Below are 26,448 nucleotides of genomic sequence, written 5' to 3'. Positions count from 1 at the left end.
CCCTACGCTTTCTAATGCTATTAAATTTATTTTTTAGAATGATTTTAGTTAATTTAATAGAACTTAATCTAAAAAAATTATAAACGTAATGTTGATCAATTATTTCACATTACTGAATTATTTCAAATCGTGAAAAATAGTAAGGTTATCGTACGATCATGAATCTTGTAGATAAATAAAGCGAAATGCAATGCATGCGTAGCAAATTTAATTAGAAATTGCTATCGCACAATTACTATCTCGGCTTGCAGATAATTTAAATGTTATTCTGTATTAGGCTTAGATAGTAACAGATAAATATCAATTATTCAGATCGAAAATATTTTTTACGATAAAAATATAACTATGATATAAAAATGAATCATTGTTGTGTGAAAACTCTCACGAGTAGATGTGTTATTCCTGCCTATCTAAAAGATGCCATATTAAATCCTTAAATTCACTAAACTAAAACTCCAGCCATGGCATTTAACAAATCGTTGTTTTAATAACTGTTAAAGCAGTTATAAATAGACCAGACTTGATAAACCGAAATGGATGGTAAAATTGACCGGAAGTAATACGTATTCTTCCCGCATCCATACGATCTTAGTTTTCGACCAGATTCAGGGCTGTCATTGTATCTTTAAAGATTAACGTCAATTTTTCTGCGAATATCTCATAATGAATTTGTCACCGTTATCGCTATTATCGCAATTCTAATAATAGATAGAATCATCGAACTTGATCTCGCAATTTAGCTAACTAAGATTCAATGTGACGATGTAACATGCCAGATTTTCTTAAATTAAATCATTTAATTATTTACGAAAGTGAGAAAAGATCGTAATACAGTGATCAATTCAACTTTGGCAAATAGTAAAATCTATTTGAGATTGTGTAAACAATCATCTGATTTACAGGTAAGATTGCCAGAAAAGAACTAAAATATAATGTTTTCGTTTATAGTTTCACTTCAATTGTATATTTTTTTAAATCAAATTAACTATAAACATTAGCTACAAATGCGCTATATTATAAAAAGTAAAGTCTCTATCTTACGCCATACCGTGATTATGCAATGTCGGTATGATGGAGTACAAACGTAATAGTATATTCTAAGAAATGCAAATTCTGATAAGGACGATCCGCATGAGGTGAAAAAGGCGTAAGAATTCATTAAATTGAAATTTTATAGTGTAGTAGACAAAGTAAAAACATAATCCATTTAGTTTTTTTCTCATATTCTACAAAAGTGCACCATTGTATCATTAGGCGTTAAATGAAGTGGAATTGCAGTTAGATATAATGATGACGATACTCATTCTGCTCTGCGTCGGTTGGACAATAGCTGTGCTTCATAGTCGTACACTATTTCTCAAAATGGAATCTTGAATGAGTTCTTAAAATCGCTTGTGATGCACATTATTATCTATTCTAAACGGCATAAAGCGCTAACTAAGGAAAGTTTAAAAATAGCAAATGTTTTACTAGGCCCGTCTCAATAATAGAATTAATAAAGAAATAATGAAAGTTCAATCTGATTTAATTATTAAGCTCGTAAAGGGAGCAATCAAGTTAAAGTTCTAGTACTCAATTTGTAGACAGTTAAATTTGGAAGTTAAAGGTTAAAAATAGTCTAATGCTATCTTTCCTAAATTAATGAAAATAATGGATTCGATACGATAGATTAACTGTTCAATATACAATACAATTTAATAGCCAATTTGATTATATTTTACAATCTATATTAAATGAAAATTTAGACTAAATTGTTCATATATAGACAAAACATAAAGAGAATAAATTAATAAAGCCTATATAGAGGATCTACTAGAAAAGAATTCAAGTAGAATAAATTAAAAGAAACAAAAGTCAAAGTGAAATTATCTATTCAGAGCCACTGCAAATCTGATGTTCTATAATTGATTAAGAAGGATGATTGCGTCAGATCCAAGGCAATTCCTTTTGTAGATATTGTTCATAAATTTTTTAAGCCAACATCTTACTTGACAGGTGCTACCAAGTCAATTCATCGGTAGAGAAGAAAAAAAGATAGTATCTAAATCTTTTTATTTCCGGATTGAAGCAATTAATACTGATCTTGGTTCATGTCAATCAAGATCATTCTCAGATCCATTCATTTCCACGTCCTGAATATAATTTCAATAGAGTTTATTTTGCTACAAAAAGGTATAAAAGTCGTGTATCGCCATAGATTAACCTTATCTAACTAAACAGTCAACATTGGACCAAACTATCCTTAGTAACTTTAAAAGAAAAATCATTTCCATATCTAGGACTTTGCCATCAAATCTATCTGGTAAGCTTCTTCCATTCTGCAAATTTTCTTGCTGCTATATCTCTTATGCAATAACAGTAACTTACAAGTCTTGACTTGAATACCGTTATGACTATCATAATACTAAGTATATGCTTTGATAAGAGCATCCTAATTGGGTCGAAAATTTTCCTTCGTCTTCCTTCCAAAAATTGATAACAGTTGCTTTGGGATAATTTTTAGAATTATATAGAATACGGCATATTTAAGATCAGCAAAATATCTTAGCTATCAACGTTACATAGCGTAGCCCTAGTTTTGTTATTTCAATTTAGAATCTCATCAAATAAGATACTCATTTCAGCTCTCAATATATTTAAAATGTATCAATACGGATAGAGAATAAACTAGAAATAAGTAGATTAAAAAATTAGATGAAAGATAACGCTTAATAATTAATTTACTGCATTATTTGATATTGTAACTTCTCCAAAGAACTTTCTATTTTATTAAGATTAAGCTTACTAATTATGTCTGTATTAATCATACACATTTAAAAGATTATATAAAAGACGCCAAATTTTAGAATCTGTTGTTTAATCGTATATTCTATATTATTGATTCCCGAATGGCATTTAGGTTAATTCTATTACAATATGAATTCTACATCCATGAAAATTTTAATAAGTGCCCTTCTGCTGACCATTATTGTTGAAAGTCAATGTCGCAGAGTTTTAGATATTGATCTAGACGATATTGAAATGCCATATAAAAGTAAAAATTATGGAAAAAATAAATTCAATAATTACTCACCAAAAGATGAGCAATATAATGAAGACGAGGTTAAGCCAACTACACCATCACAATTTACGGAAGCAACTACCCAAAATGAAACAGTAAGTGTTAACATTTAGAGGCTGATAAACACATCCATCAATATTGTCACCATTTTGCTCATATTAAAAATAGCATACATTATATTCATTATTTAGTTACTAATGTCATCCCAAGCAGTCAGGCATTAATTTCCAATAGAAATTTAGGAATAAATATTATTTCCAGCTGAACAATTAGCGAACTAAATTTTCATCTCCTGTATAGCTCGGAAACATATTTTTAGTTTGTGCTAAATCTATATTATCATTATAATTGATGACACTCTTATCCTCGCTGACATGCTGATAAGATATAGTTGCTATAGTTGACTTATCTATTATTTAATAAGACAATAGCATGAAATTTATTTAACCACCATATTGCATTATATTGTTGACGCTAAATCTTCCTTCAGCTTTTTCATTTGCTGTCAAAACTTATACCGATGTAATTTTTAATTATTTGTTTGACTGTTATTGTAAATTAGAGAGATTTATTGTAAGTTTACATAATGTATTCATATTATATTTAGTTAGAATAAAAAATTTATTACAATACTTTAGGATCACAAAAATTACTAACTAAAGCGATAAAACAGCTGGATTGATTATTATTTTATAACGGCTACATGCTGCAACTTCGTTGCCTTAAAAGATTATCGCTTACGACTACAGTTCCGGTATACTATATCATGTCATGTTTTAGTTTTTATTATCAGCATATTTTTTTATTTATAGCTTGACTTAGATATTGGTTAACCTTTTTCAAATTTTCCCTATCAGTTAATTACAGCCGACATTAAGTATTTTGAATAGTATCATGCTATAGCATATGCAAAAACCATTAACAAATAGAGACTGACTCGGCACTAAGTCATGACTAATTGCCATTGCTTAGATAGTGGAAAACAAACAATTTCGAATAAGCTATCAATCTATGCCAATGATGGTTATGCTAGATAATAGGCAATCCGAATTTCATTATTTAGAATATATTTGTATTTTCAACAGCTTATATCAGTTAAAACTGTAGTTCATCATTAGTATTTTACTGTTATCGTTACTAGAGCTGATGTTAACATTTTACTAGTTAACAATCTACCTAGATTTAAATTATGTTATTCTTATGTTTTACAAAATCAGACGTATTCTAAAGTAAAAGAAATCGTTGTAAATGGAAAGATATAAAAATGCTCTGTGTATTCTTCTAGTCATAGTATCAGCTGATAAATTGCTATGTCTAGGATGTATATGGACAATTTACTAAATTTATTTTGTCGTAAATATTCAGCTCAACAGCTACTAGCCCACTAAAATCACAACTTATTTACAATATTAAAAAATTGTTATTGTTTCAATTAATAAATATTTTCTTTTTTTAATTAAAGCAGGCAACTTGTCACAGAGGCAACAGTGATTGCAGCGATGGAATGAAATGTTGTAACTCACTATTTCGTTGCTATCGTATCATGGGAAGATATGTTTGCACTACTTTTTTAATGGAAGGCCTTGGAGCTTTCAAAGCAAGCCAGGAAAGTGAACGAGATGATACTGAAGTAGACTTTTGGTAGATACCATTCTCAAATTTACACTTACTGATTTACTCATTACATCTAGTATACCTATTTGCTGCATGCAGTACAATATCTCTGATACAGCAATATAATATAGGTGCGCTATCATTAAATGATGAAAAATTGTATTAAAGCAAATTTTAACCAATTAATCTACCTACGATAAATTCGTACAACTCGATAACAATTACACTCCAATAAAGGCTGCTATAATAATATCTAAGACTGCTGATTCCATTTTCCAATTGATAAAACCAAATTTAAAATCCAGCACAAGACTCTTGATCAAATAAAAAATAACATTTAAATTAATTCCTGCTTATTTCTAATTTGTAAATTCAATTAAATTCCCCTTACTTGAATAACCCTATCATAAAATAGTTTATTTAAATTTTTACCATCACTACTGACAAAAAATTCAATGTGTGAAATAATATTCTATTTACTTGATAAAAAATAATACATTTAATAAATGTTAATCAATGCATAAGTTAAAGAACGTTTTGATTATTGATAATTATAAAACATTCGAATAAAGAATCTATTCAATATCAAAAACATCTTGATATTTAAAGTGAAGTATTATAAAAGAATATGAAAATATGCCTAATTGAAAATGTAATCTTGCAATTACATTTATCAATTTCTTTATTAGCATAGGGATAATATGTTTAGAAAACAGTATTTCGTTTATTAGCATTATTATCATACTGAGTAATACTATCGTAATATGAATAAAATAGTGCAGAATTATTTTAAATCAATCCGTTGCAGTATATAGTTTCGTATATGTAATGAAGTCAACCGTAACCCACGGTGAAAATTTCTCATAAATATTCCATCATAGCAACTGAAATAAAGTATTTGTTCTTCAAGTAGTTAAAAAATAAATTAGTCACTTTCTTTCCATTGGATAAATAGGTGATATTATATTTATTTCTATTGCTTTTAAGTAGTCAGATTCATTAATATTTGATGTTCTTCCAAGGGCATAGGGAGGCGAGATTATAGGATTTCTGTCATTTAGCCAAATAATCTATTCCAAAGTTCACCTGATAATAGGCATGAATTTTAAATTAGATAAGTCAGCACTTCTTTTACTCGCTATGTAGACTGTATTGGTGATGTTTGATACTTTTCTTGTGATACAGCGTAATCAGATAATATGATTCATATCCTTTAGCAAAATAATCTATTGAAAAATTCACCTAGACAATAGGCATGAAATTTAAAATTTAATCATAGTGAGAGACCATCGGTCGGTCAGAATATTTTTTACTTCTCAACACATACGACATAGTAGAATTTACAGCATATCCACATTATTAATTAGATAGCATAAATTATTGTGTATTCGAGATTGCCTGCACGCGTACGCATTAATCAAAAATTACTATAGTCTGGATTTTTCATTCAGAAATCTATTTCTTTATTCTAGCAATATAACTAGATACGAAGATAAATTCGTCATATAGTTTTCATGCACATTTTAAAGTGAATTAAATAATGTATGAAAGTAATCGGAATGTGATTTACTGATAATCTCAGTATCAGAGAAGTCAATTTTAAATCAAGACCAAATGTATAAATAAATAAATGATAAAAGGCGATCGAACGTTTATTTTTTCATTAACTGCACCCGTGAAAGTATCCATTATTTTAGTAACAGCATAATCTAGAAATCCATTGATTTCCCTTCAATTACTACTCTGCAACCATTATAATATTTAAATAAATAACCTGGTTTTATTTTAATAAATATCCTTATTAAAGAACACCGGTATTAAGTTTGATCTATATTTGAATTCAATTCGACAGCGGTCATAAAGGTAGTGATATCCATGATGCTACCAAATGTATCGGTTGTTGCCTGTGGGTGGTATTTTATGCTAGATGATAGCGCCATGTGTATCTAGCCAATCGGATAGTTTACAACATTTGATGATGCGTAAATTTTATTCATACAGTATATTGGAATGTAAAATTTTTTTATTATTTTCCAACATTGGAAAGAGTTAGCTTTTGTAGTGAGATAGGCAATATTTTACTAGATAGCGCTAATCAATTTGATCTATTCTGTAAACTGAGAATATTAAATTGCTTTTGTTTATTTTACTTTCGGACGTAAATGCCGAATGCCACTATCAACAATGCTATTAATATTGGTAGCGTTTAAATTAGCTGGAAGTTGTCTCTAAGCCTTTTTCAATAGAAAAACCTTAAATGGTGTCTGGAGCCCCGGATATTACAACTGTCTGATCGTCTGCTTCTTATAAAATATCTTACTAGAAAGGTAATATTATGTCACGCAAGCGTAAGAACTTGTACTCTTTTTCATTCTTTTTAGCAATTCCTTTTATCATTAGCGTATCCATACCAGTATTTACGAAGACTAGGCCATAATAAGGAAATTGAAATTCAGGGCAACCTTGGAAAAACCCCTTTTCAAAGTAGTGTTACCAGCACTTCAAAATCTCTATTGGCACAGTATTACTTTATATCAGATTTATAGGGTTATTTTCTTAGCCGTAGTGCCTTCAATCTGAAATCCACAAAATTCAATCTTTACAAGTTATTGTAACGGTAATAGTAATCGTAGCCAATTATTACGTTATGTAGTATGTTTGCACATATACAGTACTAGCCCGATATTTTTGCTATTCTCCTCTTTATCAGCAATGACTGCTGTAGCTTTTTTCCATATTTCTTGTAAACCCTTCTCCTCATACAGCACTTTTTTATTGACCACTATGCAACTTCTCATTTTTATTATATTGCATAGCAAGACTAACCTCTTATAAAATAATTCATCCTGAATGCTCTGTCAATAAGGCAAAATTTCTGAGTGATTTACTATAACATCACGATTAAGCACAATGTTAATGTTTAAGGAAATACTTATTAACGTAACCTTAAAGTCATAACGCAAAAAATCATTCCTGTCCGTAAGCATGAAACAGGAATTGCGTAGAATTAATGTGGATATCGTGATTATTCTAAGATATATTATTATCCGCCGGATGAAGGTCAACATCTACACAACACTCAGTGAAAGTATGCACGTATGCTTTTATTTTACGGCATTCTATTACGTAGGCTTTATATTTTGTCATTCTATCACATTTATTTTTTATTATATACCATTCTATCGTGATAGGGAATTATTACATATGAATAAACGTATGAAATCCACCTCTAAAAAGCAATACAGTGCCCAAATATGACGATTTAACAATAGAATAAAATCAGTGAAGTATTTCCGAATCGCTGTTTTTGACCTATATAACCACAGACGCAAATGTTTCGTAATGTTTCGAAACTACTTTTGTAATATGGTGTTATTGTTGCATTTCCAGCTGCAAATAGAGATCTCTAATAGCTCTACAAATAGAAAATGTTTTTATTACTTCCGGCAAGAAGAAAGATACGAAAAACGAGTATAGACTTGATCCACTAAAACACCAAGAAGAGCCAGAACAGTAAAAAAATCGTTTAAGAAACGAAACAAACTGCATATTCTAAAAGCAAAATTCAAATACAGCACGTGGATAGCAACAATAACTGATTCATCAACATAGTACTGTGACTACTGTCTATAAATAGTATAATGCGTGCAAACTATATTTTAATCTCTTTGCCATGCAAAATTCGCTTAAGAAAAGATGTACTCTTATAGGTTACCACTGCTACCACATACCACACGTATACTGAACGCTAGAAAAGCTGTGTAGGACAATTCAAATTTTCCGACACTTTTACTTTACCTCCTTGCTTACTCTTTTCAATTTAATCGCAGATAAAAAGTTGTCAATTTTATTCAAGTTTAATTAAAATAGTGTGCCGTATACTTCAATAGGAAGTTATATTGCTTAGATTGCCATCGGATGTTGCATAGGAGGATTCAATAATGAAACCAAATTGAGTTGATTGATTAATGTTAGTGTAGTCATATGGCCATATCAATAGCTTATGAAGTATACCACTAAATTAATGTTCATGATTTCTGAATAGGATATATCCATTCTTGTATGCATCATAAGCAGTAAATGCTACAGTATATGACAGTATAATAGATCACAGTGTGGTTCGCCAGTACAATTTATTTTGTCAATTTATTGATACTTAACTATTGCCGATCATTACAGCAAAGCAGAGCAAAAGATTGTTCTGTAGAGTCTTCGTTACTATGTAAACTAGTCGAACATACAGTATGCTCATTATGCCTTGGGTATTATACGCACTGCTACTTTTTACTTTATAATTGGAGCATATCTAGGGCCCGCAGAACTAAGTGATGTCGGAATAAGTAGCTATAGACAGGCTAAACACTTAATTTGTTGATTATATAGAAATGCTCGTGTACATATACATTAAGATGCAGTGGAAAATTCTTCATTGAATGATATAACTTTCATTTATATCATTAAAATCGAAATTTTATGCCTTAGTATGTAAAATCAATATAATATATGAATCATTCGTGAATTGATCTTATCGAGTCAAATTTTTGTATCTTGATCAACACTTCCTGCCAGACAAATTGCAGATTACGATAAATATAGGCTTCTACTAGTCAATATCGTAAATATTTTGAATATTATTTGGAGCTGCTAAAGATACAAAATAAGTCTTATCTTTCCAAGCGAAATTGTCCACTACCTAGGATGATATCATAATAGTAAAACTTAAGATTTAAATATATTTCCTAGGATTGGTTGTTTCTCTAGGACTGACGTAACATATACATAATTATCATTAATTTGCAAGGGGCTAAGAAGATATTGTACGTCGTAGAAAATAGACTTATATAAACAAGGCATTATCTTTATATATCCACAAAGCTTCATATGAAGCAATCCTATTTTTAAACTTTATACCATAGATCTGCTCGTTCAATTGAACTCGCAACAATAATTAATTCAATCTCATTGATACGCGCGTTTTAAGCTACAGTATATTAACATGTTACATCAATGAAGATATAACTAGTCGAATTGATCTACATTTAGATTGAATTATTCCTTATTTTAAGCTATTAAATCTATGGAATCCACATTAATAATTTGGCCATCCAGACAGACAGTATCAGGTTATTCTTGGAAATTCGATCATAAAGCAAATCTTCTGTTATCATCAATTAATCATTGCGCCATCAATGATATAATTTTATTGAGTAATGAATCCTATGTTAACACCTAGCCATTAATTAACTACTATTCGACGTCATAGAAAGTGTGTTGTGATTCTTGCTATATTCAGTATGTACAGTGGACTCGGCTATAAATTTATTATTGTTTTGCACCAACGAAGTTTATGAGGCTATGTGAAAGCCTCAAAGTTCTTAATTGAGGGAGTTAATAAGTTAGTTAGTCGATAACATATGGTTATGAGTTGTTAGGAGATTGTAATTTGTGAGTTCAATCAACCATTTAAATCAATAGCTTTTAGAATAAAGTCTTGATTCTTAACGTGAATATTGTAACGTCTAAGACTCGAATCTAAGTTTGGTAGATTAAAGAGTGCTTAAAGTTAGTTGCTTAGATAGTTAAGACTACTATATTGACAGTACCGAGTACCAGAGAGGCAGAAACTAATCAATCTTTAGTAGTCCCGCTAATCTACCTTATGCCGGCTAGCAATCGAGATGGCCTGACATCGGACATGGTGATTATTGCCCAACAGTTGTAGAATAAATAAATGCAAAAAAATTGCCCTACAATTCGATATTGAAGTAAGCTCTATATTATCCCAGTAACTATCGCTTTACTCCCTACCTTGCCATTACCGTCGCTTTGCAATCTAAAGTCAATTTCTTTTTTAAATATGACTCCATTTAATCGAATTGGGCTGTTCCCTAACCGTTATCGTTTCTATGGCATTCCACAGTACCGAACAACTAGTTTAGGCATGTTAAGTTACTTTCGCAATCAATCGACCACATCGACTCGACAGAATGTAGATGAAAATATTAAACCTTTCGATCAACTACCTCAACCGGATCAATCACTGTTTAGTCAAATTCTCTTCTTAATGCGTGACCATAAATTGCTTACTGAGCAAAATCATATTAGTGCTTCTCCGATCTTTAAAAGCTTAGGACCGATTTTCAAAACAACGAACGGTGGCTTGACGTTAGTCATGACAGCGGATCCAAAAGCAGCAGAATCGATGTTTCGCGCTGAAGGCAAGTACCCGAGAAGGATGGACGTCTACCCTTGGCTGTATTATCGAAGTGAATGTAATTTGCCATTGGGTATTATATTAGGGTAAGGTTTATAACTTGAGGTATGAATTGTACAGCCAGTGAATGACAGATAGTGCATTAAGTTAACAGCTACAACATTGCTTTACAGAGCAAAATCCATGCATTTTTGTTTTACTTAGCATATATAGTATTGATCACTAATTCATTGAGATATTGCAACATAACTATGACTTACTGCCAGATTCCATGAACTAAACTTTGAAGGATATTTACTTACTGTTGATAACGTACATCTACAGAAGCATCAATTTATGAATAACAAGCGCTAGCTGACTATCTGCTAACAAGAATTATTTGCATCGTCATTATCTACTTCGGTCTTAAGTCTTTTTATTCAGAATGAAAGGACTGCAATGGAAACTGTTACTCTAAATACTTTACGATAACCGAATCTAAAATAATTTTAATATCAATGTTTTCCATAGTAATGAAGAAGACTGGAAAGAGACACGTAGTGCCGTAGATAAAAGATGCTTCAAGGTTACTCAAAGATCATGAATAAAGTAATCGATGATTCTATCTCTTATTTATTACAGCTACGTGGCAAAGACGGTGTCGAAAATGAGATTAATGGGTTTGAAAGCCAGACTTTCAGATGATCGCTAGAAAAGTATGCATACAGTTATAATCCTTAACGTGTACTGATGGCTAAATTTTAATGTATAGTAAAGATATGAATCACAGTTGGCTTCAAAAACTGCCATAGTAAACAACTAGATACAATATAAATTCGAGGTGATCTGTTTTAAATCCTTAAACAATATCTTCATACATACGTATGTGCACTAATATAATCCGAGAATTTTTACTCTTTACACATTTGCTTGCCCTTTTCAGTAACGTTGATACTTACTAAAATGATATCAATATTAATAAATGCAATTTGAGCATAATACAATTTCGTTGATATATGTTTTCTATCTTTCTAGCTGTGCTGAGCATAATTTTTGATAAACGAATTGGTTGCTTCGATGATCCATCTAAGTAACGCGGGGAATTATTTTACAATGCCGTCGTTAATATGATGGAAATGACTTCACCGCTATTTATGCTACCCCCGTATTACAAATATTTGAAGACAAAATATTGGAAAAGATTTTGCAGTCAATGGGATACTATGTTTGAGATTGGCATGGAGATCATTCGTGAACGACAAGAGGAATTAAAATCCTTACCAGCATTGAAAGAAGATGATAAAGTGGATTTCTTAACAGATATAATCCAAAGAAGTAATCTATCAGATGAAAGATTAAATACTACTCTTATCGAGTTAATGCTTGGGGCCTCTGATACAGTAAATTGACATAGATTAATATTGTTACCATGGCCTATTTTATGGTCAAAACTGCTCATAACTGACAGTCAATGACTTAATAGCTTCTTGAGATGTTTTATATGCTATAAGGACATTGAAACTAAATAATTTGACGTTGTATAGGAATAATCTACAGTATTAGAATCATATCGTAAGTTACTTGCTCGTGTTTTAAAACTAGACAGCAAATACGATAACTTGGACTTTAATTCTGCTATCTAAATACCCTGGAAAGCAGGAAAAATTGCACAAAGAAATTAAAAGTATTTCAAAAGATGGCGAAGATCCAGATTCTGAGACGGTGCATAACGCTCCTTATTTAAGCGCCTGCATCAAGGAAGCTATGCGGTAAGGTACATAAAAAGGATAAAGGGTACCGTACTATAGTTATTAATAGTTCAATAAATGATTTCTTATATAATGCTATACACATTGTCAGCGTTCAAATCCAATTGGTTTTATTAAAAAGTGCTATGACTATGGGGATATTATTAATACTTTTAGGCTTTATCCAGTTATCTTTAATCTGATCAGACAAGCAAAGGAAGACGTAGTTATCCTTGGTTATCAAGTTCCTGCCAACGTGAGAAAATTTTCTGATCTCTACATCATAGTAGTCTAATGCAATTGTGAAAATATCTGCTAAAAATTTTCTAGAAATAAGTAGAATTGACTTGGTTAAATAAGCACAAATAGTCATAATTGCCTTCTTTCCTTGTATAGACTCCGATAATCCTTAATTTGTATGAATTATTTCGCAATGAGGAGTATTTTCCTGAACCAGAAGAATTTAAACCCGAGCGTTGGTTGAAAGATGAAGATGACAATATCCCAAGAGCTGGATTCAAATTCTTACCATTTGGGTTTGGTCCACGTATGCGTATTGGGAGACGAATCGCAGAGTTAGAAATGCACCTCTTATTAGCTAAAGTGGGCCGCATCTCGAAAAATAGTTAACTAAAATTATTATTTATTATAGATTGACGTTGTTATCAGATCTAATATGAACAGGCCTATTGCCTATGATAGTTAATAACTGAATGAAATCAAATTTATATTCTAGTTGATAGAGGTATAACACGCTCTATGTTCTTTTTTTCAGTTGTCTCAAAAATTTGTCATTGGCTGCAATAACTTGGACGATACAGGAATGATAAAAAGGGCAACGTTAACACCTGATAAGGCAGTTAAGATAACACTAACCGAACGGCCATAAAAGCGACTACAATCTATATCATTTATAGTTGCGATGGAAATGGTGACTAAACTACGAAAGGATGCAAGATTAGTTGTAAAAATCACTTATCCATGTGCTTAAATGTAGCAATATCTTTTAAACATTTAGCTATAGCATTTTTAAATTTGTATTTTGTATAGGTGAACGATCTATAGAGCCTATATGTTGTATTTCGTTATCTTATTTAATTAAGCAATCTCATGTAGATGAGTTCAGTTTTCCGTAAGAATGACTTCTCATTTACTATTACATTCGTATTATTATATCATTAGAGTTCATGATGTAAGACAATATTTAAATACTAATACTTTCACACTATGAAGATATAGCCATCTTGCTATCTATACTTGAAGACTTACGCTCATTACGCTTGGCATATTATATTTAATACATACACATAGCGGTTCACCTGTAATGTATAACTTCATCAATAAATGAAATCATATTGAAATTGCAAACTTGCCTTGGTGTAGACTAAGTAACATAATTTTATAATTTTTGTACAGTATATAATCATAGTGTAGTAATATGCTTGTGCAATAAGAAGCGTATAGTGCGCACTTTTCTCTCTCTTTTATTAGCAATAATGAGCTGAAAGTGATTACTTTAGGCAACTGTATATTGTACTATATAGTAGTAGATGATCTGCAGTACTATATTGTATTTGGAAATCAATTATGAGATGTACTCAGTATAGCGTCGTGTAAGGCGCAGTACTGTATAAATATAAAGCTTGATTAATAGGGTCTTACTTTGCAGGATTTAATCTGTTGCAGAGTCGGATTAGACAGCAAGTGTCGGGTTAAGGTAGTTTATGTGCTTTTATTGGCATATCGATGGTACAGTATGATATCGTAATAAAAACAGTTTTTATTTACTCCTTAGCATTGAATTATACTGTATAAACTTTTAAAACCATTCAAGTATGATCTCATCGTAAATCGATGAGGAAATTTATTGTGTAAGACCATTTCAACTAACTATAATAGAATGAAGTGTATCGAAAATGAACTAGGAAAGATACGAGAAAAGACACGTCTATTGGTTCTTGTATAACTTCATGCATATTTTTACTATTCATTGCAAATATGAAATTTTTATCAATCTCTACATAGGCCAAGTAGTACAAGGATTAATAAATTAAGGTCAGCAAAAAGTTTCAATTTTATTATTATGATTTTAAAAAAATCTAATATCAAAATGGATTAAAACTGAAATTCAGTATTGAGAATTTGAACGCCTCTAACCTAAGATGCATCTATATTATCAGATTGAAATTTACTTTGCTCTTATAGTCATACTGGGAAATTAGCAGGGAGAAAAGTAATTTTCCTTTATGTTCTGTATAAAACATAAACTTCATATAGCATAGTCATTCATTTCTTATATACTTCCGACATTGAATTATCTTGGTATAACCATCTGATATATGCATAGCATTACGATAAACGCAATCATGAGCAAATCATAATCTAAACTGTTGCCACTGTGTAAAGTTATTTACAATTATAAAAGGCTCGAAAGAGCTAGACAATGCGAATTTTAATTATACTTAAAAGGTAAAAGTGAAAATCTTCTATTGCGTGCGATATAATTCCAGCAACAAATTTTCTATAATTTGCAAAGGCACAACATACGTACCGGTATGTTGTAAATCTTGATGCTATCTTTTTTAAATATAAAGCGATAGTGTTATCAAGATAGACATTAATATTGGCCTTAAAATGTAATCATTGCGTCTTCCAGTATTGGAAAGCAATAACGTACCTTGTCTCGTAAACACAGTATTAGAGGGTACTGCAATTGGTTGCAGCATGTTCACTATCCGATCTTGTTGATTTGGAAGGATAGAATAACGTTGGAACCATAAATTATCGCTGTTGTTATTGAGATTACATAATGGAAGATGTAAACAGTAAAATTGATAATCTTTTGCTTGTGGCTGCTCATTAGTTAAACTATTAAATTTTTGCAAACCACGCTGATAAATTCTTAATCCAAGTAAAGCTAATTCAGCCATATAAGTTGGCATTCTCATATTTTGTTGATATAATGGCTTGCATAATGTTGTTAATTGAATATTGCACGTAGTAGAATTCTGATAAACTGTAGTATTTTGCTTGTTATGGCAAATTTCTAGAAGGAAAGCAAAGTTAGATTGCTGTATTACTTGCCTACATTTAGGATTGTTAGCTAAACATTGACTTGGTTGATACTTTAGCTGAGCTGGCTTTGAGGAGCAAGTGGGATACAATAAATCGACAATTAATTTGCGTATGTCGTTGCCGCAACTAGAGGTTTCATTAAGTGTGATAGCATCAACGGCTAATCCAACAATTTCGTCGAACAATAATTGAGATTGCGAAGCAGCATACAGACTGATAGATTTCGATCCAAGGTTCAATGTAGAGTGTCTCAATTCGAATTCCACACATCTTGACCTTTCCATAGCATATAAAACAGTCGTATTTTCTTGCTGAGAAATAAACACATAGACTACATCAAATCACTTATATGTTCTGATCGATTTAATTAAAATTATTAAGCGTCTTTAAATGCAAAACATAGATAATATCAGGTTGAGCAAATATAAATCAACATTTTAACAGTTAACTATTTGCTTTGGCATCGAAAAATAATGCATCAATGCAATTTTAAAGGAATAATCTTTTAGCAATTAGCTTTTTCACTCTACTCAAGTTAGTGTAATTCTGGAAGCAATCAAAGTGCTTCAAAAAAAGAAAGGAAAACTGTAGCACCAATAATTATATAATCGAATCGGTCTGAAAAGCAATTGAGAAAATATTCTCTAGGTAATAAATACATAGTCAAGTCTGAATTATATAGTCAGTTGGAATCGATGTTGCTATCAAGATAAGCTTAACTGTAAACGATAGAAGTAGCGAAGTACAATTTCGAGTTGTTGCGATAAAGTATAGTGAATTCGATAAGTTGTATGTAACTAGAATTTGATTTGACTGCTGTAATATATCCTAAAATTTTCCATTTTAGAAGCACAGCAACTTACCGTCCTAGCTCCGGTGCCAAAGCAAAGCAATATGCAGAGAAATAATACTTGCCAGTTTTCGCTCATTTTAAACATGACTCGAAAAGTTAGTAGTGAACTATAGACGATAGCTACTGTCAATGATTAGAGCTTAAAACAGTCTGACAAACTGTCACTCCTGGTGTGAAAATTGATTTTGAGAATGAACATCAATCTCAATCGTTTTAATACTGCGCTCTTAAAGCTATCCTATTAAGTTGGACTGAAATACACTAGGCTAAAAATATTCATATCGTAAACAACGAACAATTTTCCTTTCTTTCTCACAATCACATTTCCACCTATATTAAGGTATCGTTAACTTTATTTTGAATGTCTGGCAAAAATTGCTTAATAATTTGAGTGGTTAAGTCCTTATTTGGCTCATTCAGTGACGAGTTACAAATTCGTTGGTCTGTTTTTAGTAGTCAAAATGTTATGGACTACGTAATTGCCTTGGGCTAGTATTCTGATAACGAGAATATTTGGAAATAGTATTGGCTCCTGTATCCCCCAAAAAGCTAAAAGAAATACATAATCGTATTTTTTGCGATCAGATAAATTATAAAATGACAATGACGTAAATAGTATTACTGCAAATATTCTTGCATTATCACATATATGCATGTGTTTTAGTAAGTTAAAAGTAGGGCGCCATGAGCTTATACTATATGTGTATAAGTTGCATTTAATAATACGATAGTTACTGGACTGTAGCACACTGGCAATAGCTTAAAAGAGTTATCTCGAACTATTATTTACATAAGTTCATGTTGTAGCGTGATACTTACAGAACGTAGGTCTAAGGCAGTTTTCTTCTTATTCTGTTCAGTAATTAGCAAATTTAAGAAATACTGTATGTACGCTTATTAGGCCATTTTATTCTGGCATCTCTGGTTAGAATGAGACACTATTGTAGCTATTGGATATAGATCGCTAAAGGTTCTTTTTATGCCTTTATAATGACATTGAGTACAAGATTGGTATTTGTATCGTATGATCATAAAATTCATACAACGTAGTGCTGCACTAAAGAGGATAGCAAAATACACTAGATATTTACCATAGAATCAATTTGGTTCAACAAGTGAAATCAGGCAAATTAAATCACATGTAAACTGCTTGTAAAAAGTTATCACTCTCCCAAAATGTCTTTGCTTTAATTTTATAGGCTTCATTAAATCTCATTTAGATATAGCTCGTTTCATTCATTTGGGACTATTTATCTATTGCAATGGACATAATAACTTGATTACTAAACAAAATTTAGTCGTGCTACTGCTAATCAACTAAACATTCGGATCTATGAATCCGGAATTTTACCCTATTAAAATATTTATTGTTCTAATTTGGCTAATAGAAGTTGATATCTAACTAGACAGCGTGCACTAGTTTAATGGTGGTTACGCTTTATTCAGGGTATACTGATTGTATATTCAATCCAATAATTGTAGAGTAAAATGTACGTTGCAGTACGTAAAGTATCACCAGAGCGGGTTTAATCAGTTTTATGGAATGATCCTGAATAGAGATATTCAATATTTTATACAATTTATCTCTGCCCGCGATAATCGGAAATCGTTACCAATAAATTAAGCTGAAGCTCTGATTGTATATGATAGAGATAGTTTGAACTCTCTTACTTAATATCAGCGAGAAATTCTATTAACCCAAAAATGATTTACCATTTTACAAGATTACAAACTTTACTCTAAGCATAATATGGTTACTAAAAAACACGAATATAAATGGTTACTTTATTTATTTTTATAACAATTTTATTTATACCTTTGAACTCGTGACTATGTCTGGTCAATAAATGCAGAGTTTATGTTGCTGTCTCACATCTTTAAAGGTGATTTATGGCTTTTGGGTAACGAATAGACTATTGATAGAGATTTTCTATAAGGTTTTGATTATTATTTAGTGTTTCAAAAATTTTGCTTTGGTTTAGCCAATGCTCTCTGTACAAGATTTTTACACATTACGAAATCTAAACCATCATGGGAAATTGCCAGTGCTCTGAAGCTACGGTAATACTTATAAACATATTGTTTAACCGATAAATTTTTATAAATCACATTTAACTATAGTTTTTATATTATCATTTCGGACTCCCTTCTTCTCCATCATTACTGTGAAGGATTCCGTTGACGAGGTTAGAAAAGCTTATTAATTGATTCATTTTTCTTAGGGCGTAAAAAGTTACGAGTACTTCATATGAATCAAATAGTGCCTAGTCTGACAATTTAGTCGAACTAAAGTTACTGTCTGATATCATAAAACCATATAGGAATTATAAAAAGAACACAATCAATTTCATAGGCGTAACATATACCTTATTTTTAATTCTCTCACTAAGACGACTAGGCTATATAATTTTAAGAATCAGGATTTATCACAGTCTCAGGTAAATCGCTGCAGAAATTGTACATTGTCATGCTAGGTTTCAATGTAGTACGTCTTTACTTAATACTGCTTTAATTATCTACATTTTATTTAATGTTATTGTGATGAGAAAGCTTATAAAAGTAACTTCATATATTACTAATTGATATTGCAAATGCGAAGAGCTGATAATAAGTTAGACTTAAACTGAGTATGGAAGACTTGGGCAATTATATTTTAATTTTAAACTATTGAATTCCCTCATAACACTACTTCCTGATGCAACTTAATAGCAAATGATTAATATTAGTTTTAAGGTTGTAACATAGCTACCTATTACCCATTCGATAGCCTCTCATCTAATCAATTGAAAATGTTTCAAAATCGAGTAACACTTTATCTATGGTGTTTTATACCTGGTCTTTAGCACTGCATCTTATTGACATAAGCATATTAAATTTGTCGGGGTGATCTGTCAGCTAAATGCTGGCATACTTTAAAATTTATCGCACTCAAGTTGCTCAGAAATCTCTTTAGTATTCTACTTTTCTTCAAGTTGTATTCCATAAAGTAAATGCATAATGCAAATAATAAGGGAACATATAAAATGCCTAGAATTTAAATAGCTACTTAGTATTCAGATTGATCAATAAAAGGCTTAGAATTCAACAGGTATATTCAGTGAATCTCAAAAATTATCTTCTTAGGAGATACTAACTTATTCATCTTTAGCAATATTTGCAACTCCAATCTGTGCGAACATTATAATATACTGTACTCTGGAACGCTGAAATGTATTGCTTAGTTTCATTAAATGTAGTGTTTATCGTATCTTACCTGGTATCTTAAATATTCGCCAACGTTAAGATGATTTTAAAGTGGTAATTTTATCAGTGGCTCTATTTTGGTTTAGGTTGTTGTTGAAGCTACTCAAAATTTTCATCAATCTCGCGTTATCGGTTCTGGGGGGTTTGGGGAAGTATATAAAGCTTATGTATTAAAATTTGGAGAAGTTGCGATGAAGAGGCTACATCGTCCAGTCAGTGAGGTTTATCCGTTTGTAATGACTAGTTTTTATTTCAAATGCTTAATTCCTTCTTCGGTTGCAACTTGAATAATATTTTTCAATGTGATACCATATTTACAATAATTATTTACTAACTATTTTACAAAAACGTATGAACATTAGATTGAGCAGCCAAAAATAGCAGATATTACTGCATTATCACGGTAAAAATGTAGAAATTTATGTAAATATTAAAGACTATACCGTTGCATGTTGACCTAAATTAACAAAACGGTTGACCTTATTTCTAATCATTTTTAAACTTGGTCTAGATACCAACATGAAAATCTTCTCCAGTTATTCGATGTAGTAAATTTAGACGGCAGATTATGTTTGATTATCGAGTATGCTGTTTTGGGAAGTTTACAAGATCGGCTAGCTGGCGGGGTATGTTAGACTAAGGTCATATCACTTATTAACTGTTAAAGTGCTGGAATATGCAAACTTTCCATAACTTTTGTGTGAATTATTTATTGGCAGCTAAAGGACAGTGGTCGATCTAGATTTATTGTGATACTTATTAGATTAGATTAGATAGTCATTAAGCAAGCGTATCGTGTGTCTAGCAAAATGGAATCAATTTCCTCCACGTTTATAAATCATCTAGCTGGCAATAGAACCTTAAAATTAAATTTGTTCCATTGTTGAAGGTGGATTTCGTTATGTTTATTTTTATGTGAGGCAATTTTAGGGTGGTTTCATGCCTCTAACTTACGATTTAAGGTTGAAAATAGCCGTTGGAGCAGCGAAAGGAATCCAATTTTTACACGAATTCTATGATAAACCATTAATTCATCGAAATTTAAAAAGTAGCAATATCTTAATTGATGCAAGGTTCAATGCTAAAGTCAGTGATTTTGGCTTAGCAGAAATATTAGCCAATAATAATTGTGATCCCATATCTACGGCGGCACTACATCGATGGCTGGCATATCGGCCACCAGAAGTTAACTTAGCTAAAATGAATCCCCAATATGATGTCTATAGTTTTGGGGTGGTAAGTTAATTAATTATGCGCATATAATAGCTCAAGTAAGCATTAGGGTGAAAAAGCTATTTCAGCCTTAAGCTTTGATGTTATTGCAGTAGCATAAAGATGATATTATCTTAGCATCCGTAGACATTTATGTAGCTTATTACAGTTCAGTTATGACATTATTACTTGACATTTTTTTCAATAAGATTCTATTAGAAATTGTTTCTGGATTGCCTAGTTTAAGACCATTACCTGATTTTCACTTCTTGGTAAGTATTGAAGGATCAAATGTGTCGTATTTATACAAATTTAAACATGATAATGCCATTACAATATTTTAGTGGTTGAATATGAAAGCCACATGTCCTATGTATAGCCTTTGACGATTTCAATTGTATCACTAATAACGATGAGTATGATTCTCTGTAATGTTAATCTGCAGTATTGATGGCATTACTTGTAAATGGTTACCACTGATTAGTTTTAGAGATGATCAAGTTCTTTTAAAAACTGGATAATTTATCTTGACCTATTACAGAGAGATTATTACAGTCACTGTAAAAATGCAAATAGTAAACTTTCACAAGATCACAAGATATTTTGGCCAAGAAATACACCGAAGAAGATTCTCAGAATTAGCAATCATTGCCTACGTCAAGATAATGCGAAACGACCATCAATCAATCAGGTACTACCGTAGTGATCTACTGTTTAAGTAGCAATTTTCAAATACCTTGAAAGCAAATAGCGTTCTTAATTAGCTGCAAGTTTAAGAAATCTTACACTATCAAATTTGGCTGTACTAAAGCTATTACTTACATTAGAGTCGGTGAAGAGTTCTTATATAATATGAGGGTTCTAGAACATCTGCAGATGATTATTAACCTTCCCCTTAGTACAAAAGCGTTTTTAGCCTATATGATCAACTGGATTAAAAAGCTAATTTTATACTCAGCATTTCTTTTCTTAATATTTCAATCTTCTAGGTGAAAATATCGCTAATATCGCTTTTACCGGATCAAATGAAAGAGCAGTTGAATACTTAATTTCAATTCTGTGATATACTCATATTACAGCCGGTAGTATCTGTCCAACATAAGCACAAATTTAATCTCCTCAAATGCAAAAAAATAACCATGTTTATTTCAATATATAGCAAAAATTTTATATACTGTGTAAAATATCATATTTTTAGGACATAACGGATGCATATATAGACATATTTGCTTTAAAATAAAAATAACTAAATTATTGTTTGAGCATGAATAGTTATTATTATAAGCATATATTATTACTTTACTGTATATACCTCTTGTTACTGTAATCTTACTTTGAAGCCTACCAGTTACAGCTACGTTTTAGGTTATAATTGCAGGCAAACCCTTATTTTCTCAGTATGCTGTATGATGATTACAGTAATGTCACACTATAACATAAAATTTAGTACATGCATTAATATGAGACATTATGCAGTACTGTAGTATAAAACTATAGGTTAGTTCCAGCTACGTTTTACGTTTTAGGTCATGAGTTGCTGGGAATCTCTTATTTTCTTTCAGTGTGCTGTATGATTATTGCAGTATTGTCATACTGTAACATGCAAAATTTAGTATATAACATGCATTAATATGAAATATTATGCAGTACTGTAGTATAAAACTATACGAATAGCTGAATTGATAAGCCAAAATAGTTCCAGTTACATTTTAGGTCATGAGCTGCTAGCAGTCTCTTATTTTCTTTCAGTGTGCAGTATGATTATTGCAGTCCTGTCATACACTCATACTGTAACATGCAAAATTTAGTACATGCATTAATTAATGTGAAATAGTAGGCAGTACTTTAGTATAATTGATCAAGCAGAATACTGTAGTTACAGCTACAGCTACGTTTTAGGTCATGAGCTACTGGCAGTCTCTTATTTTCTTTCAGTGTGCAGTATGATTATTGCAGTCCTGTCATACACTCATACTGTAACATGCAAAAATTTAGTACATGCATTAATTAATGTGAAATATTAGGTAGTACTTTAGTATAACTGATGAAGCAGAATAATGTAGTTACAGCTACAGCTACGTTTTAGGTCATAAGCTGCTGGCAGTCTCTTATTTTCTTTCAGTGTGCAGTATGATTATTGCAGTCCTGTCATACACTCATAACTGTAACATGCAAAATTTAGTACCTGCATTAATAATTAATATGAAATATTAGGCAGTACTTTAGTATAACTGATGAAGCAGAATAATGTAGTTACAGCTACAGCTACGTTTTAGGTCATGAGCTGCTGGCAGTCCCCTTATTTTCTTTCAGTGTGATGTACAGTATGATTATTTCAGAACAGTACTGCCATATTTTAATTAATTAACATGCAAAATTTTGCTCGGGCTCAACTTGTGCTCAACTATAGCGATTTCTCAGAACACAACAGTACGGCACGGTACGGTATGAATACAGCATTACGGTCTTTTGTACAGTGTACAGTGTACTGTACTGTAGCAGTTCATGACTGTACTGACCACTACAGAATAGTACCGTACACACAGTACAGTAGACTACAGTACTGTACTGTGTGATTGCTGTCACCTCTCTTCCCCTTTTAGTTAGTACTGTAGTTTCTGCTGGTACTTTGCACGTGTATTGTAGTCTACGATATAGTAAAGCCTGTGTGAGAAAATAATGTCACCCGTGACCATGATTTCATAGGTTAGGCAAGCCGCTGGGCGCGACATCATTTTTATCGATTTGTTTCATAATGGAAAGTAGATTACTATTCATTCATTAGGTCATCGCTGATACAATTAGACTACATCGCTAGCAAAAATGATGTCACTGTTGGTTTAGAACCCTTAAGTACCAAATCATCGCCATGGGTGACATCATTTCTTGTGCAAGTTGGACCAGCAGTTGCTGTTCATAGCTGAGCGAGCGGTAGGTTGCAGAGCGATGCAGAATGCAAGAATAAGCTTAATGAATCGAGTTGCAGTGATAAATTGGCAACATCAATAGTGCAGCTACTTCAAGATTGATGCTTTCGATCGCCTTAACACTGGTAAAATACTGCCTCCTCCAGAAATTGACTAGCTCCAGCAATCTGAGCTGATTTTGACGAAATACTAGATATACGTAACATTACTAGAAGCATTGATTTGCAATTGAGTATTCCTTTGCAAGATAACTTTGCACTTTTATCTAAACGATTGACTAAGGGAAAAGAATTATCAACTGTACGCGTATCACGACGCATACAGTATAATATAGACAGTATACAGTATTTATTATTTTGTCTAAAGATTGGTCGACATACTGGAATGACAAGTTATTGTTTAATGATTGCGTAATGGATTCAATAGCAATGGAATACCGTAGTCGATAGTCGATACAACTTGCAATAGAATTGGTTTATAATAACCTGGGAAATCTTGCTTCTCTAAAAAGATTATCAACATTGACGGACGATAGACGCCTTTACTATAGTTGGCCAAGTTGCGATATGGCTCCAAAGAGTTTTGCAAATGAAATTATGAAAACAACACTTGGATACTTTCAACGTAGACCGGCAACTTGGAAGAATACCGTTGGCATTAGTCGTTCGCCTTATTGCATGCCATTTCATTCACTTCGATTTAGCAGTAGCGATTTAAGTCACAATGAATTGCTAGAACGTTTCAATATGTTTAACAAGCAACAATTGCTAAACATGAAGGGAATCGGCCAGCTAAAAGCAAACCTTATTATTGATTATAGAAAATCCAATGGTTCATTTAGTAGCTTAGATCAACTTCAACAACTGAGAGGATTTTCATCAAAATTAATTGATAGATTACTCAAAAGCGAAAATCATTTATCGATTCGAAGGTACCCACCATTAATTGATCAAGATTTGCGTAAAAGTATACAAAGCATTGTTTCTATCGATCTAGGATTTAAAAATTTTGCTTATGTCCATATAAATAGAGAATTAACTCTGCTAGATTGGCGTAAATTATGCTTCCCAACAATGACTAGCAATAGCTTGCAAACTACTTACGAAAATGTAATCGGTATTCGTCGGACCCTGCCTGCTGCTGATGTTTATGTAATCGAACAAGCAAGTGCGATTCCCCATCACGGCGCTTCCTTTAATACTGGGATACCTCTCAGAATATTGGAAGCGTTCCTTTATTGTGTATTGCAGCCTAACAAGGTTGTATCAATGAATGCTAAGACTGTCCAATCCTATTTTAATTTATCAAAAGGTCCCCAAAAGAAGACTGATGCTATAAATAAGGTTCTTGAGTTAATGAATGGAAAGTCAAAATGTCATAACGTTACATTTACAAATCAACAAATTTCTGAATTTACAAGCATTACAAAAAAGGATGACCTGAGCGATTGCCTATTACAAGCTCTGACCTTCTATGACAAAGAAGTATTTGATTTTTAAACAATTAAGAGTTAGCAAATACCAAGTAATAAATCAACATGATAGCAGCTTCGTCTAAAATAGCCGTAGCTATAAGAATCAAGTTAATAGGTATACTTCCAGTATAATTTTCTATAATTTAGGAATATTACATCATTAAAATTTGCACTTTTTAGCAGAGCATCCGATTGTAGTGCATAATTATAGCTAGAAGTAACGCCTTAGCTAGGAAGGCATGGAGATTTCTATAGATGGATATAATTATATCTGTTGAATTTTCAATTATATTCTCGTTTGAATATGAGTCACACAATCAGTTATCTACTTTGTCCTACAACTTTAGAATATTGCGCTTGTTGCAAGTATTCTCGAACAGAAAAGAAGTTAATGTACGATATATTTGTGTTGTTCTCAATGGCCAACTTGCGATACATCTTTAAATTACATATTCGCTGTACAATGGAAGAATTGTTTTATATTTTAAGGAAATGAATAATAAATTAGTCACTATCCTATTTTTAATTTATTAAATTGTGATTATTGATTTTCTCTAAATTGACTTTTGATGCTTCAGCTTAGTAACTGTCTTTAGTAATTTACTAATAGCAGTTCTAGTAATGCCCGATAATGCTATGATGGGCTAATTGATGAAATGTCAATACTGCTGATGACGACTACTCCAAAGCTAACCTATCGCCAATAATTTGTAATTTGTAAAAGACGTGCTTACTCAACAAAGTATTGTGATCATCAATCATTAATGAATTACTTTTAGTACGTGACCATTTTATTACTATAAACAATCAACATCCAAACTTCGAAGCTAGAAACCAATAACTTTCTTAGAAGTATATTCTTGGAATCAATTTTAAAAAATGATTATTTTATTGAATAATAATTATAATAGTTTTATTTACAGCATGCTTACAATATTTTCGTAAGAGATAGCTCATTTAATCAGGCAGTTATTTATACTTAATTTGAGTTGAGCAAGGTCTACAATATTCGAGCTGATTACTTCCGTAATGATAGTATTCTAAATGA

General features: G+C 31.6%; 4 protein-coding genes across 4 annotated transcripts in view; 3 read left to right on the top strand and 1 right to left on the bottom strand.

Moving 5' to 3' along the window:
- Positions 1-13,505, top strand: part of TRIADDRAFT_34090 (uncharacterized protein) — a gene marked incomplete at both ends in the record, with an annotated part of 23,013 nt that extends 9,508 nt beyond the window's left edge. Inside the window, 4 exons of the mRNA XM_002118343.1 lie at positions 12,471-12,637; positions 12,794-12,872; positions 13,013-13,219; positions 13,392-13,505. Of these exons, the coding sequence (XP_002118379.1) occupies positions 12,471-12,637; positions 12,794-12,872; positions 13,013-13,219; positions 13,392-13,505 (567 nt within the window). The remainder of the gene's footprint in view (positions 1-12,470; positions 12,638-12,793; positions 12,873-13,012; positions 13,220-13,391) is intronic.
- Positions 13,506-14,731: 1,226 nt separating this feature from the next.
- TRIADDRAFT_62413 (uncharacterized protein) lies at positions 14,732-16,620 on the bottom strand (the record flags this gene model as incomplete). The annotated part of the gene is made up of 4 exons (XM_002118335.1): positions 14,732-14,773; positions 15,168-15,193; positions 15,294-16,002; positions 16,555-16,620. 4 exons carry the CDS (start codon positions 16,618-16,620, stop codon positions 14,732-14,734), a joined length of 843 nt encoding a protein of 280 aa, XP_002118371.1.
- A 3,673-nt stretch (positions 16,621-20,293) lies between these two features.
- On the top strand, positions 20,294-21,032 carry TRIADDRAFT_34081 (uncharacterized protein; the record flags this gene model as incomplete). The annotated part of the gene is made up of 2 exons (XM_002118342.1): positions 20,294-20,413; positions 20,718-21,032. Coding segments are annotated over 2 exons (435 nt in total), but the record flags the coding sequence as incomplete, so codon positions are not given.
- A 3,460-nt stretch (positions 21,033-24,492) lies between these two features.
- Positions 24,493-25,425, top strand: TRIADDRAFT_62411 (uncharacterized protein; the record flags this gene model as incomplete). Its single annotated transcript, XM_002118341.1, has 1 exon — positions 24,493-25,425. One exon carries the CDS (start codon positions 24,493-24,495, stop codon positions 25,423-25,425), a length of 933 nt encoding a protein of 310 aa, XP_002118377.1.
- Between the last annotated feature and the right edge of the window lie 1,023 nt (positions 25,426-26,448).

The sequence above is a fragment of the Trichoplax adhaerens genome, genomic scaffold (assembly GCF_000150275.1).
Source record: "Trichoplax adhaerens TRIADscaffold_46 genomic scaffold, whole genome shotgun sequence".
Lineage (NCBI taxonomy): Eukaryota > Metazoa > Placozoa > Uniplacotomia > Trichoplacea > Trichoplacidae > Trichoplax > Trichoplax adhaerens.
The sequence above is the reverse complement of the archived record's forward strand: the minus strand, read 5'-3'. Positions and strand labels throughout refer to the sequence as shown.